Source organism: Hakea prostrata, chromosome 1 (assembly GCF_041222555.1).
Source record: "Hakea prostrata isolate BN-2017 chromosome 1, UWA_Hpros_2, whole genome shotgun sequence".
NCBI classification, from domain to species: domain Eukaryota; kingdom Viridiplantae; phylum Streptophyta; class Magnoliopsida; order Proteales; family Proteaceae; genus Hakea; species Hakea prostrata.
The window spans coordinates 23,934,895-23,947,821 of NC_142600.1; the positions used below are offsets into that span (position 1 = coordinate 23,934,895).

General features: G+C 35.0%; 1 protein-coding gene across 1 annotated transcript; it reads right to left on the minus strand.

Annotated features, from left to right (window-relative positions):
• Positions 1–4,529, minus strand: LOC149028386 (putative WRKY transcription factor 21). Its single transcript, XM_089136229.1, has 3 exons — positions 3,174–4,529; positions 2,945–3,070; positions 1–2,170 (listed from the first exon to the last, which is right to left on the minus strand). Exons 1-3 carry the CDS (start codon positions 3,989–3,991, stop codon positions 2,026–2,028), a joined length of 1,089 nt encoding a protein of 362 aa, XP_088992355.1. The 5' UTR covers positions 3,992–4,529; the 3' UTR covers positions 1–2,025.
• Positions 4,530–12,927: the final 8,398 nt, after the last annotated feature.

Consider the following 12,927-nt stretch of genomic DNA (forward strand, 5'->3'; position numbering starts at 1 on the left):
GAAGAAAAAAGTGGTTGTCCTGAGAGAGAAGAAACAGCATAAAAGAGCAGGTAAATGTATAAATAAGCATGGTAGAAATCAAACACAGAATGGCTTTTTAAATCGTGATTCAACATGAATATTTATAATTTTTTTTTATGTGGAAGAATATTTATTTAGTTGAAACAACCAGAGATTTAAGTGAGGCTAAATGGGTCTTTGGCATCTAATAAATTATATCCATGGACTGTACTTGGTACAAACTCTCAACTATGCATATACTTTTTTTTTTAACTTCTCTAATATGATCATTTTAACCCTTTCAATTTAGAAGCATATCATTCTTTCTTACCCAAACATTTCTATGGCTTTTAATGTTTTTTTTTTTGGGTAGAAAAAAGGTTATTTATTAAAGCGTAAAAAGCCCCCAAAATCAGAAATACAAGCTTCTTGAATCCAGCGAGTGGATAAACTTCTTTTAATATCCAAAACTACCTCGACTTTTGTCATTGATCAAGACAACTCCCTAATTAGTGATTACACAAATAGCACAAGGGGGCATTAGTAATTATTCTTTTCATAAATGCACGTCTAAGCCAAGGAGAAATAATTAACTGTCAATTTCAAGCATCTCCCCGTACTTCACCTTTTATAGATAGATTTCATTCTCTAAGTAGAACTGAGAGAACTGGGGGAACTCGAGCATATACCCCCAACACCAAAATGCAGGAATATATCAAACTGGCCACAAGAATAGCTCATTTTGGTCCCCCCACCACCTGCTCCCAAAATATTCTTTCATGTGTTCAACAGTAAATTCATGAGATATTCAAAATTTAACGGTTCATAAGCTACCGAGAGCAAATGCCACTCAACAGCTTCTTTTTTTATGGGGTTAAATGAACTGCCACTAAACAGAAGACACAAAATAAAATAAACTTTGGAATATAAATTTAAGACATATATTCTTGTCTGGAGAAAAGTTCACTTTTTAAATCATCCCCACATATATTATCAGTGGTATGAAATATAACACTTGCTGCAACTGAAGGCTCCATACCAAGAAAGTATCATCTTCATGTATCATCCATCATAATATTTTTGAAGAGAAAAGGTAGAGGCATCAATAAGGGATATTTAAGTTTGTCTTTAGCCTTAATATACACCTTAACAGCCTCACAAGTCACAACAAGAAATTAGAACTCCATTGAGCTTTAATGGAAGAAATTTCGACATTAACATTGTTCATAGGAGGTCAAGAATCACCCACATGACAGCAGACAAATTTAGGTAACAGCACAACACCATAGTAATATAGAGGAGAGTAAGTAGTATTACACAAGTGCAGCCAGAGAGGTAAGGTAAACACCTGATGGTCCGATGGTCGGTCTACGAGATAACTGCAATATCCAAGTGCACAAAGTAGCACCAAAACAAGGGTTCCACAGACTACACTAAATAAATGTGTACTAACAATGAGAAATATCCAATTTTATAACAGATATTTGGAAAATATTCCCACATTTATGAAAAATTATGTTTTTGATGAGGTGGAGAAATGCATTCTTTAGTTTGTAATGGTCCATACCTAAGTTTAGCCTCATATTTTCTATTGGTGAATATTAAAGATGATAATATCAGGGAGCAACATAACGGGAAATTTGATCCAAATCTAACATAAAAGAACATCAAGAAGCACAAGAACAAAATATCAAAAAACACACGCTCAAGGGATTGCATTAATTCAGAATGCCCCTACCATAAGATAGATCTCAGGTTGTCACAGAAGAGGATTTATAATCTTACAATTTGCAACCCCTTTTGCATTCTAGATGTAACCTGTCTCTATGACTTAATATGTCTGCCTGCCCCAAGAAGACTGAAAGAGCCAGGAGATTTCCTCCCCATGCCAGTAAAGACGCTCCGTCATCTGTAATCTCAAGCTTGATCCATACAAATTATGTACAGAAGCCACTCAACTGATCGGTATAGATGAAAATGAGCCCTGGAGTATCAAAGTGATCCAGACAAAGCTTTCCAAGAAGTCTATGTGTGAGCAGATTGGGATAGCAATCTGGAGTGATTATGCTCACCTTCATAAGTTACAATAAGCATCGAGGGATCCTCTAGGCACCTCTCAACATGTTTCCTTGCAGGACAACCCCTCATACTGCTACATTTATAGTATCCCCTGCATAAAACCTGGATGCTTTAGTTCTCCTTCCTAGTTTCATATTAAGACTAGCAAGTTGTGAACATGTAAACAGAATCCCACATTATGTTTAGCAATGGAAAAAGAACTTCAAACTTCAACAGTGAATGAATTCTAGGTAAGCTATGCATAACATGTTTCTGACTGACAAGTTGGTTTTGTGTCCGTGGTTGTAATATGCGACCTACACTTAAGTCAGCCAATTCACTCACTTTGAATAAAAGAAGAGATTTTGGGAATGATATTTCAGTAGAATGTAGCATGTGTCACTCAACCGGTGGGTATACAGACAACATTTCATAGTTATGCATATAATTATAAGGGTAACTGATTTGACCAACAGAACAAACAGCACCATATGACCAACAGAACAAACAGCACCATATGTTAACTGCAGCTGTTTCAAGCAAATTTAGCGGCCATTCACGAGTAACTAGTGCAATGTAATCTTCCAATTGAGAAAAGCAGACAAACTTTGCAGTTGTTTTTTCTCCAAAATTCTATACAGGGATGATACACTGGGAAGGTATGGAAAAACTTAAAAAATAGAAAACTGAAGTCTCAATTTAAATCTATTCAAGTTGAGAAATCAAAACATTCAACTATAACAGATTCCTTTCAGATATGAACATTAAACTTAGGATACAGAGTCAGAATGGTTCACCATCAAAGATCGCAAATCATGGACAACAACTAACCGCTTATATGCAAAAATCATGTAGCATTTTCAAAAGGAGGGCGAAATGTAGATACCTAGGGTGCGGAGAACCCTTGATTGGCTTCTGTCCATACTTCCTCCAAGAATACTCATCGGGAGGGATATCTGCGAGCTTGTTACTGATGGCAGGCACCTTGATGGATCTCTTCACCCTAAGTTTTCTGTAACACCAAAAAGGGGGAAAACAAGGCAAACAATTGTTGGCAATTGAAAAAAACACAAGCAAGATCTCAACTGAAATTTTATTTAGGGCCTGAAAGTAACCTCCTCTTGGAGCAATGGCATCTGCCACTACTTCCACATTTGACACTTCCGTCTTCTCCCCTACCAGAGCACCTCTTCTTGGTAGAATGTTGCGAGTTCCGATCGGATGACTGTGGCGCACCGATTAAATGGAAGGGCTTCCCATCCAAGCTAGCCACACTGTTATCCATGCTGAGAGATGAGATGAAAGATCGGGTTGATGACATGGTGGGAGTGCAACTAGAGTTATCAAACTTTAGGTTCACGCTGCTGTTGCTCCTGCGGTACATCATATCAGCTTGGAATTTCATTTGTTGTTGTTGCTGTTGGAGCTGCTGCTGAAGTTGGAGTTTCATCTGTTGTTGCTGCGGATGCTGCTGTTGAAGGAATTGATACTGCGTGGTTGGCGTTGGCTGAGCAAGTTGAAGCGGATTCTTAGCAGCGGAAGCCATTTCCAGCGCCCGATTGTCAAGAAACATTTTCTGGGAAAACTGCATACTAGAATTCTTAGTTGTTTCGGAACCCAGGTGTGTATTATCGAGAAAGCTAGTAGCTCGGATAAGCTGGAGAGAATTGGGCGAAGAATCAACTTTAGAAATTGGGCTGTCGAGGAAGACAGATTGGGGAAGAGGGGAATCAAATTTCTTCAGTCTTCTAACTCTTGCGTGACCCAAACCGTTTCCCAGGAGATTCATAACTCGCTTGAACTTGAACACAGCCTCTCCAGCTTCCACCATTAAACTCTTGTACTGAACCTGATCCTTGGATTGAGATAGGAGACCGAGGAACCTGTGGCAGCTCTCCACGGCAGCTTTGTTAGCTGCTTCGACCTCCTCCATGTCTCCCCGATCCAAGGATCAAACCCTACTTGCTCCAAAACCCTAGAAACCCAAATGAGAAAGCATCACGAAACTCAAAAATACAAATACCTTCATTGACCAGATAACTGAAAATCCATCCAGAAAAAGAGGCAATTTTTTTTTTGGGTTGTCAACAAAATAAAAACCGAAAATTTAAATTTGCTCTGCAGATTTTGAGGTCAGGAAGAAGCAAGCAAGCATGAAATTGAAGAGGTAAAAAGGTTCGAAAACAGAGGAAGAAAACTTAAGAGAAACTCATGAGTAGTTGAAGCGTATAAGATATATAGCTAGGTAGCTAAAATTGAAGAGAAGGCAAAGGAAATCAATCAAAGAACAAAAAAAGAAACCAAAAAAAGGAAGAAGACGTTGGGGGTGGGGTGGGGTGTAGGATGAGAAAGCGAAACCCTAGATTCTCTGTGGCTTTCTTCAGGCTAGTGCTAGAAAGAGAGAAGGAGAATGAGACTGATGAGATTGAGAGAGGAGAGAGAGAGAGAGAGAGAGAGAGGTGTGAAACAGAAGAGTCGTACTTTGGTACCCAGCGAAGAATTTAGATGGTAAAACCAAAATAAAAATAAAAATTAATTAAAGAAAAGGACAGTAATTGATGATGAGAATTGCTAATAATAATCCCCAAAAGAGAGATATGATATGATATGAGGAGAGGGTCAAAGTGAGATGGAAAAAACGTCGACTTGTGGGCCCCACAAGGAAGAAAGGAAAGTAGTAGAATTGGGTAGGGGGTAGAGACAGAGTAGACAGTAGACAGTAGAGTAGAGTAGGGTAGAATAGGGCGTTTTCCAATTCCAATGAAGAAGAGGAGGAGGAGGAGGAGGAGGAGGATGAGGAGGGAAGGTTTTTCAACGAGACAAACAAACAAACAAAGAAGGAGAGCCGTTACGAAACACATCAAGTGGAGTTGGCATCGTGGCAAACTGGTTAAGGGAAATGGAAATGGATCTCGACACGTGTCTCCAGGATATTGACTCGGCAGCTTTTGGTGGGCCCCTCACTAATCATCTTGGCTGGCTCCGGGTTCGGCTCGTCTCGTCTCGTCGTGTTGGGAAGAAACGCCGTTGTGCTGTGCTGCTGGTTTCGACTCGCTGTGGTGGGTCCCACAGCCCCTCTTTCTTTCTCTCTCTCTCTCTATCTCTATCTCTACTCAGAGAGTCCCAGACCACTGACAGCGCCGTTGACCTGAAAAGGACACCGGAAGGAGTGAAGGACTGGACATCTCTCCTCTTTTTATAATTTTTCTTCTTTTTTTTTCTTTTATTGCGAAAAATAGTTTTTTTCTTCCGCTTCTTATAGAGATATATAATGCCTCTCTCATGGCTCATGCCCATTTGCCATGTGTATATAATTAGTTTCTTACGAAAAAGTTGGAAAAAAAAAAATGAATTTGCCAATTGCTTTGTTGGAAATTTCATAGGGTAATTTTTTTGTTCCTCAACGAAAATATATATTTTTTTTCAACAACAATAAATCTATATTTTTTTTGGGGAACTCTGGTTCGTCTTGGCTAGATTATCCTCTCATCGACAAGTCCTAGGCTTAGCTTTATATATAAAGGGATTGAGAGAGCTGAATCTGCACTTGCGCTACCTCTCATGTTTGTTGTGGACCGTGGTTTATACCTAACTCAAGTCTAGTTGAACAGGTGCAAATCGATTTCGGGTTAAGCTAGGGTATTTATATATACACTTAGCTAGGTTCACTCATTAGTTGGATCATCGGGTCTTAAGGGTTTATCTTTTTCTCTCCCGCAACTACAATTAGGGTTTCTGCCCTCTTTTCTTCTCCTTTGTTTCCTCTTGTTTCTTGTCGTACGATGGTGCATTCGAAGGAGTTTTTTTGCTTTGAGTTTGCTAAGATGCATTATATCTTTAATGGTAACTTTTGAACAGTTTTTTAAAAAGTGAGTTGAACTATTGAACTTATATTGCATCGAGTTCTCTCTTAAACCTCTGGAGACATAGGCATTTGGCTGAATTCCATCATCAAACTCCATGTGTTTTTGTTCTATTATTTATTTATTTGTTGCAATTACAAGATTCATCATCGTTCAGTCAAAACAGTGGTCTCAAAGCCATGATTAGGGCTCAAGTGCGGTGAAATTGATTTGTGGATTTCGTTCCTAATTTATCTAACTTCATGACTCAAGGCTTCGTTTGATGTTTCATGATGATTGATACATGTTTTGATGAACACTTACACATTATTGTATTTGTGTACAATACATGTTTTTTCTTGTTCTATTACTATTCTTGGTGTGTGTTTCTCTGTTAATTTGATGCCTCTTATCATGTTTCTAATACTTTGATATGGTTTTTCTTGAATCAATAGTTGTTCTTTGATAACAATTCATTACCAATGTCGAGTTTGACATGTTGTATATGTTGTTTATTTTGTCTGACTCATTGCACATGGTGTTTTAGATTCAATTTGCTATACCCTGTATATTTTAGTGTTGTGATTGTGTTTAGTTAATAAAAGTGAGACCAATGTACAGGTTTTGAGGAGGTTGAACCGTTGAAGAGAATTACTCTCCAAGTATTACTAGCTCCCCCTAGGCTAGAGTGGCTATAGGACAGGGTGACAACCCTAAATATTCTAATTTTAGGACTCCAATAGGAAGCTCAAGGATAGACATTAAAAAATAAATGATGGGATAAGGGACTTTGGAATTCGGAAGAGGAAAGTAGGAGCCCTCATGGCTTAATAGAAATTGTTGAGGGTCATTGATGACTCATATGCTTTCTTTGAAAGCATAGACCCTACTTTGAGGACCAAGCTGATGGAGATGCAATTGGTTGCATGCTCTAGAACATCACTGGTGAGGTGATCAAATGCCTTAATGAGGAGAATGATCCTACTTTAAAGTGTGGATCACACTTGAACAGATTTACCAAAAAAATAATCTAGGCAATAAGTTTTATTTAAAAGAATGATTATAGGGTTTCAAAATAGATCATTATGTTAGCCTAGATCAAAATCTTGATGCATTCAAGAAATTTGTTTAAGACTTGGCAAACACTGGGGAAAAGAGCAAGTTAGATAAATGCCTTACAGCATGATTATCTTGTTGTTAAAAACTCTATTAAGTAATGCCTGTCAAAATGTATCCCTTGACTAGCGTATTGAAGTTTTAAAGAATAAAGAAGCTGAGTTGTTAGCCTCAGGTAAGACCAAAGGAATTGGTGAAAATTTGTTTGTAAAAAGTAAGGATTTTAACTAACAAGGTAAATCCAAAGGTAAGGACTCAAGTGGTTATTCCGCTATTTGAGGGGTATTGTCAACAAAGGTATTATGTTTAGGAAATCACCTCATAATCTTGTTTTAGAAGGATATAATGACTTTGATTATTCTAGTACTAGAGATAACAAAAATCTATTATTTACACAATTTTTTATGTTGTTTGGTAATTACATCAGCTAGAAGGTGCATGCAGCAAAAGTTTATAATACCACTGAGGCTAAGTTGTTGTTTACATTTGAGTGTGAAAGAGTATATTTGACTTAATGGTTTGTTGTGTGAATTAGATGTTTTGAAGAATAAACATATTATTTTTGTTAATAATCAAAGTGTTATATTCTTGTATAATAAAATCTACTTTATCATGATAGAACCAAATATATTGATATTAAGTACTTATTCCTTAGGGAAAAAGAAGTTGATAGTATACTTTTGATTAAAAAGATTAGGATTGAGAATAATCCTGTCGGATTGTGGAACTAAGGTGTTGCCCCTCTATAGGTTTGTGCACTGTATTGATTTATTGGGTGTGGGTGATACTATTTAATAATCATTTTCATTTATGCAGTTGTAGTATTATACATTTCATTCTAGTCATTGTTTGTGGTGATTGTCCAATGGATTTGTTGTTTTTTAGGTGTTGGATATGTTGCATTTTTAGGGGAGATGTTCCCAATTTTCTGCAGCTCTTTATGTATACTTTTATTATTCTGATGTATGTAATGATGTGCATGTTTTTGGTTGTCCAGTTTTGGTTCAGATTGATGTATTTAGAGTTGTAAAATTGTTGCACTTTGATTTCTGGTTTAGTCTGCATATGTACCTGCTATTTCTTGAGTCTCCATGCATAGTTTAGTCCGTTGTGGTGTGTTGATGCACGATGTGTTTGCATTAAGTACTGTTGTTTTTTGTCAGTTTGTTTAGTAGGCTCATGAACTATGACAGATTTGGCTCAGTGCATTATGAGGAGAGGTTAACATTACAAATTAAGGGGGAGATTTGAGAGAGGTAACCTGTAACTGTGACTCCTCTTATGGTAGCTATGGACTGTGGTTTATACCTGGCTTAACCCTACTCAAACTAGCTCCAAATTTATTTCAAGTTGAGCCAAGGTATTTATGCCTTTGGCTCAGTTCACTCATTGGTTGGATCATCGGGTTTTAAGGCTTTCTAGCTCTTCTTTTTTGCCCTTCTTTTTTCCTCTACTTAATTTCCTCTTCTTTCTTGTTGTATGATGGCACATTCGAAGGAGTTTTTGGTGTTTTGAGTTCGCTAGGATGCATTCTACCTTCGATGGTAACTTTTGGAAGTTTTTTTTTAAAGTTGAACTCTTGAACTTATGGTGTTTTGGGCTCTTTCTTGAGCCTTAAAGACCTAGGCCATTTGGCCAAACGCCATCACCAAACTCCGTGTGTCTTTGTTCTATTATTTGTCTTTCTGTTGCAATTACAAGATTCATCACCATTATATTACGTCATAACAAAGAGATAAATACTTATACATATAGGGTTTTGCTCTTTTTCAGTGAGATTCAAAGTCTTGACTTAATACCATTAGACATTTGTCTTTATCAACTTGGCCAACCCTTGAGGTCTTGAGAATAATTTTAATTAAAAGTATGAGATAATTTTGTATAAGTGCAAACATGAGTATAACTCGAATGTTATTTTTCATTTCATAATGTGATTGAACAATTCATATTATGCATGCAACATGTCTACACGTAAAGGCATTACTAGTTATTATTTTTTTCTTCTTCCTTTTTAATTAAATTCAACCAACAGTATCAAAATTCACAAAAAATAATAATAATAAATGACATGGTTTCCTTAAACATTTTAGGTCCCATTCTATTTTTCAGAATATTCTTATATATTTTTGAATAAATTAACAAGTGTAAAAGTCTTTTTGATGTTATGGGATACCTAATGGCTTAAATATATATTTTTTTTTCTAAAAATGAGGATTTTTCATGCCATCAATGGAGGAGAATCTTTGATGTCATACTAATTACAACATGAGGAATGATATTCTTTATGTACGTCATAAGAAAACAAAAATAAAAAATAAAAAAAACTATGGTAAAGTTGATATATGAAATATACTAGTTGAGTTTTACAAGTATATATATATATATATATATATATATATATATATATATATATATATATATATATAAATACAAATTTAAAAAGTACATATGGAGCCAACAAGAATTGGAGGTATCACATGATTTACATAAAAGAATTACAAAAAAAAAAAAAAAAACATAAGAGGAATGTCACATCTTGAAACAAACAATTTTTGAAATCTCTTTTCAGTCTTTACTAATGAATATTTTTGGTCAAACATTAACTTAAAAAAAAAGTATCCGATTTGCCAGTAAATCTAGCTTTGAAGGTGATTTGATGTCTTTAATCTTCAAATTTATGATAACCTGTGAATTCAAATTAAAGAAAATGATGGATATGAAGTGTTTGTATTTAGTTGAAGCATGATAGTGATATTAGGTTTAAATTTTCATATTAATGTATGTATTAAATTTATGACGGTTGCCAACATTGCATATAAACAGATCTAATAGTGTTTCTCCTCATAGTAATGAGGTTATGAAAAAAAGAAGAAAAAAATTCAAACAAATTGTATTTGCATTTAATGTGTTTTATTTGATCAAAAGTGCTGGAAGTATTAAAACTACTTCACCAACCTAATGAGTGGTCGAATTATTGTAATAAAGGAAGAGTCTTGTAATCAAGTTTGTATGGATGACCCTAACAGTTATAGACTTCAAAATCCTTCAATCCTTTTCTGGGCTTTTTCAACAAAAATAAAAAATAAAAATCATAAAATCTAAATCAATTGGTTTTTATCGACCTCCACTCCTAACAATAGCTTTGAATAGATTTTAGAGTACTCAGATTTTAATAACATTATATTCATGAATTCAACACCTTCTAAAAACAGAAACTATTTCTAAAATTTAAAATTATTTGGATAGAAGATAAATCTAATAGCTAGCCACTCTCCTCAACTCTAGTTGGAAGCAAATGATATAGATTAAAAATAAAATAAATTACATCTTAGGTACACCACAATGATAGAAATTAGAGTTAAGTTACATTATTTTTTATAATTTATTCTCTCTTTCTATCTTTTCAACTGTAAACAATAGAGATTAGAGAGAAAACTATTGTTAAATTTAAACTATATATTGGACAGAAAAATGAATTGCTATTTGGTTAGTTGGAAATTTCGTAGGGTAAAGAAAATTTTTATTTATTTAAATAAGAATAAATCTAATTTTTTCTTTTTGGAACTCAAGTTCGCCTTGACTAGTATCCTATCCTCGACAAGCCGTAGGGGGTAGTTTTATCTATAAAGGGAGTGAGAGGCTAAATCTATATGTGCCCCTCTCATGTTGGTTGTGAACCGTGGTTTATACCATAAAAAAATTTGAGGGAAACTCAAGTTTCAACCGGGTGAAAATGTAAAACCTAGGTGGGAAACTGATAAATTTCGAGGAAACTTAGGACGTTTTTCATGTAACTTTTGATAGGTTTTAGGGAGTATTTTAAGGTAAGACTTTGTATTTAAGCTAATTAGAATATAAAGAATACATTGGCACATGCATTTTGCTAAAAAAAAATCAATGTAGATATGTTATTCAATGCATATAACATCAATGTAGAGTTGTCCAAGAAGTACACTATAAACTTAACTACTTAAGTACATAACATTCAATATATAATTTATAACTTTAAAACATCAAATACAAAGTAACTAACAATAAAACTAAAGTACAACTTAGTGCCAAGAGGAGTGCCTCGGAGAATTCATCCTATGAATTGAGTAGTACTATGTCTGTAACATCCTCTTCTCCAACCAACGAACATAGACATCCCATGACATTTTATGCTTATGATTGTCAAGGTAATTGACAACTGCAACTTTATAAGTTGGTCATCAATATGCCTAAGATAACCAGTTTGAGGGATATACGCAATTTGGATAGAAAATTCCTAATGGAGGGGATATTAGTCGTGGTATTTGGGGAAACATGAAAGAAACAAAAAAAATTGAAAATTTGTGAAACTTATAAAATTTGCAGGAAAAAGTCTCAGTTTTCCACGAAATTTGGAATTTTTTTTTCTCATGAACCAAATGGTCCAACTAGGTTGAACCAGGTTTCGACGATTTTGATTGAAACTTGGGATTTTTTTTTCAGTCCCCTATTTTTTGTTTCAAGGTTCATTTTTAAATGGAAAATTTCGGTGAAAATTTTGCAAGTTTCGACCGAATTTTGTTCTATGGTTTATACCTATTTTAACTCTACTCAAATAGGTGAAAATCGATTTCGGGTTAATCCAGGGTATTTATATATACACTTCACTTGGTTCACTCATTAGTTGGATCATCGGGTTTAGGGATCTATCTTTTTCTCTCTTGCAACTACGATTAGGGTTTCTGCCCTCTTTTTTTCTCCTCTATTTTCCTCTTGTTTCTTATTGTACGATGGTGCATTCGAAGGAGTTTTTGTTGCTTTGAGTTTGTTAAGATGTCTTATATCTTCAATGGTAACTTTTGTACATTTTTTGTAAGTTGTACTCTTGAACTTATATTACATCAAGCTCTCTCTTGAGCCCTGGAAACATAGGCCTTTGGCTAAATTTTGTCACTCAAACTCCTTGTGTCTTTATTCTATCATTTATTTCTTTGTTGCAGTTACAATATTCATTACCATTCAGTCAAAACAATGGTCTTAGAGCCATGATTAGGGCTCAAGTACGGTGAAATTGATTTGGGGATTTCGTTCCTAATTGTCTAACTTCATGACTCAAGGCTTCGTTTGATGTTTCATGATGATTGATACATGTTTTGAATAACACATACACATTGTTGTATTTGTGTATACAGTACATGTTTTTTCTTGTTCTATTAGTATTCTTGGTCTCTTTTTTTTATTATTAATTTGATGCCTATTATCATGTTTCAAATGTTTCTAATACTTTGACATGATTTTTCTTGAATCAATAGTTGTTCTTTGGTAATAATTCATTACCAATGTCGAGTTTGACATGTTGTATATGTTGTTTATTGTGTGTGACTCATTGCACATGGTGTTTTAGATTCAATATGCTATATCTTGTATATTTCAGTGTTGTGATTGTGTTTAATTAATAAAAGTGAGACCACTGTGCAGGTTTTGAGGAGGTTGAAGATAATTACTCTCCAAGTATTACTAGCTCCCCATAGGCTAAAGTGGCTATAGGACAGGGTGAAAACCCTAAGTATTTAGATTTTAGGGCTCCAATAGGAAGTTCAAGGATAGATATTAAAAAAAATGATGGGAAAAGGGACTTTGGAATTTGGAAGAGGAAAGTAGGAGCCCTCATGCCCCAATAGAGATTGTTGATGGTCATTGATGACTCATATGCTTTCTTTAAGAGCATAGACCCTACTTTGAGGATCGAGGTAATGGAGAACGTAATTGGTTGCATGCTTTAGAACATCACTGATGAGTGATCAAATGCCTTAATGAGGAGAATAATCCTACTTTAAAATGTGGATCAAGCTTGAACAGATTTACCAGAAAAATAATCTAGGCAATAAGTTCTATTTAAAAGAAATATTATATGGTTTCAAAATGGATATCCTTCTATTAG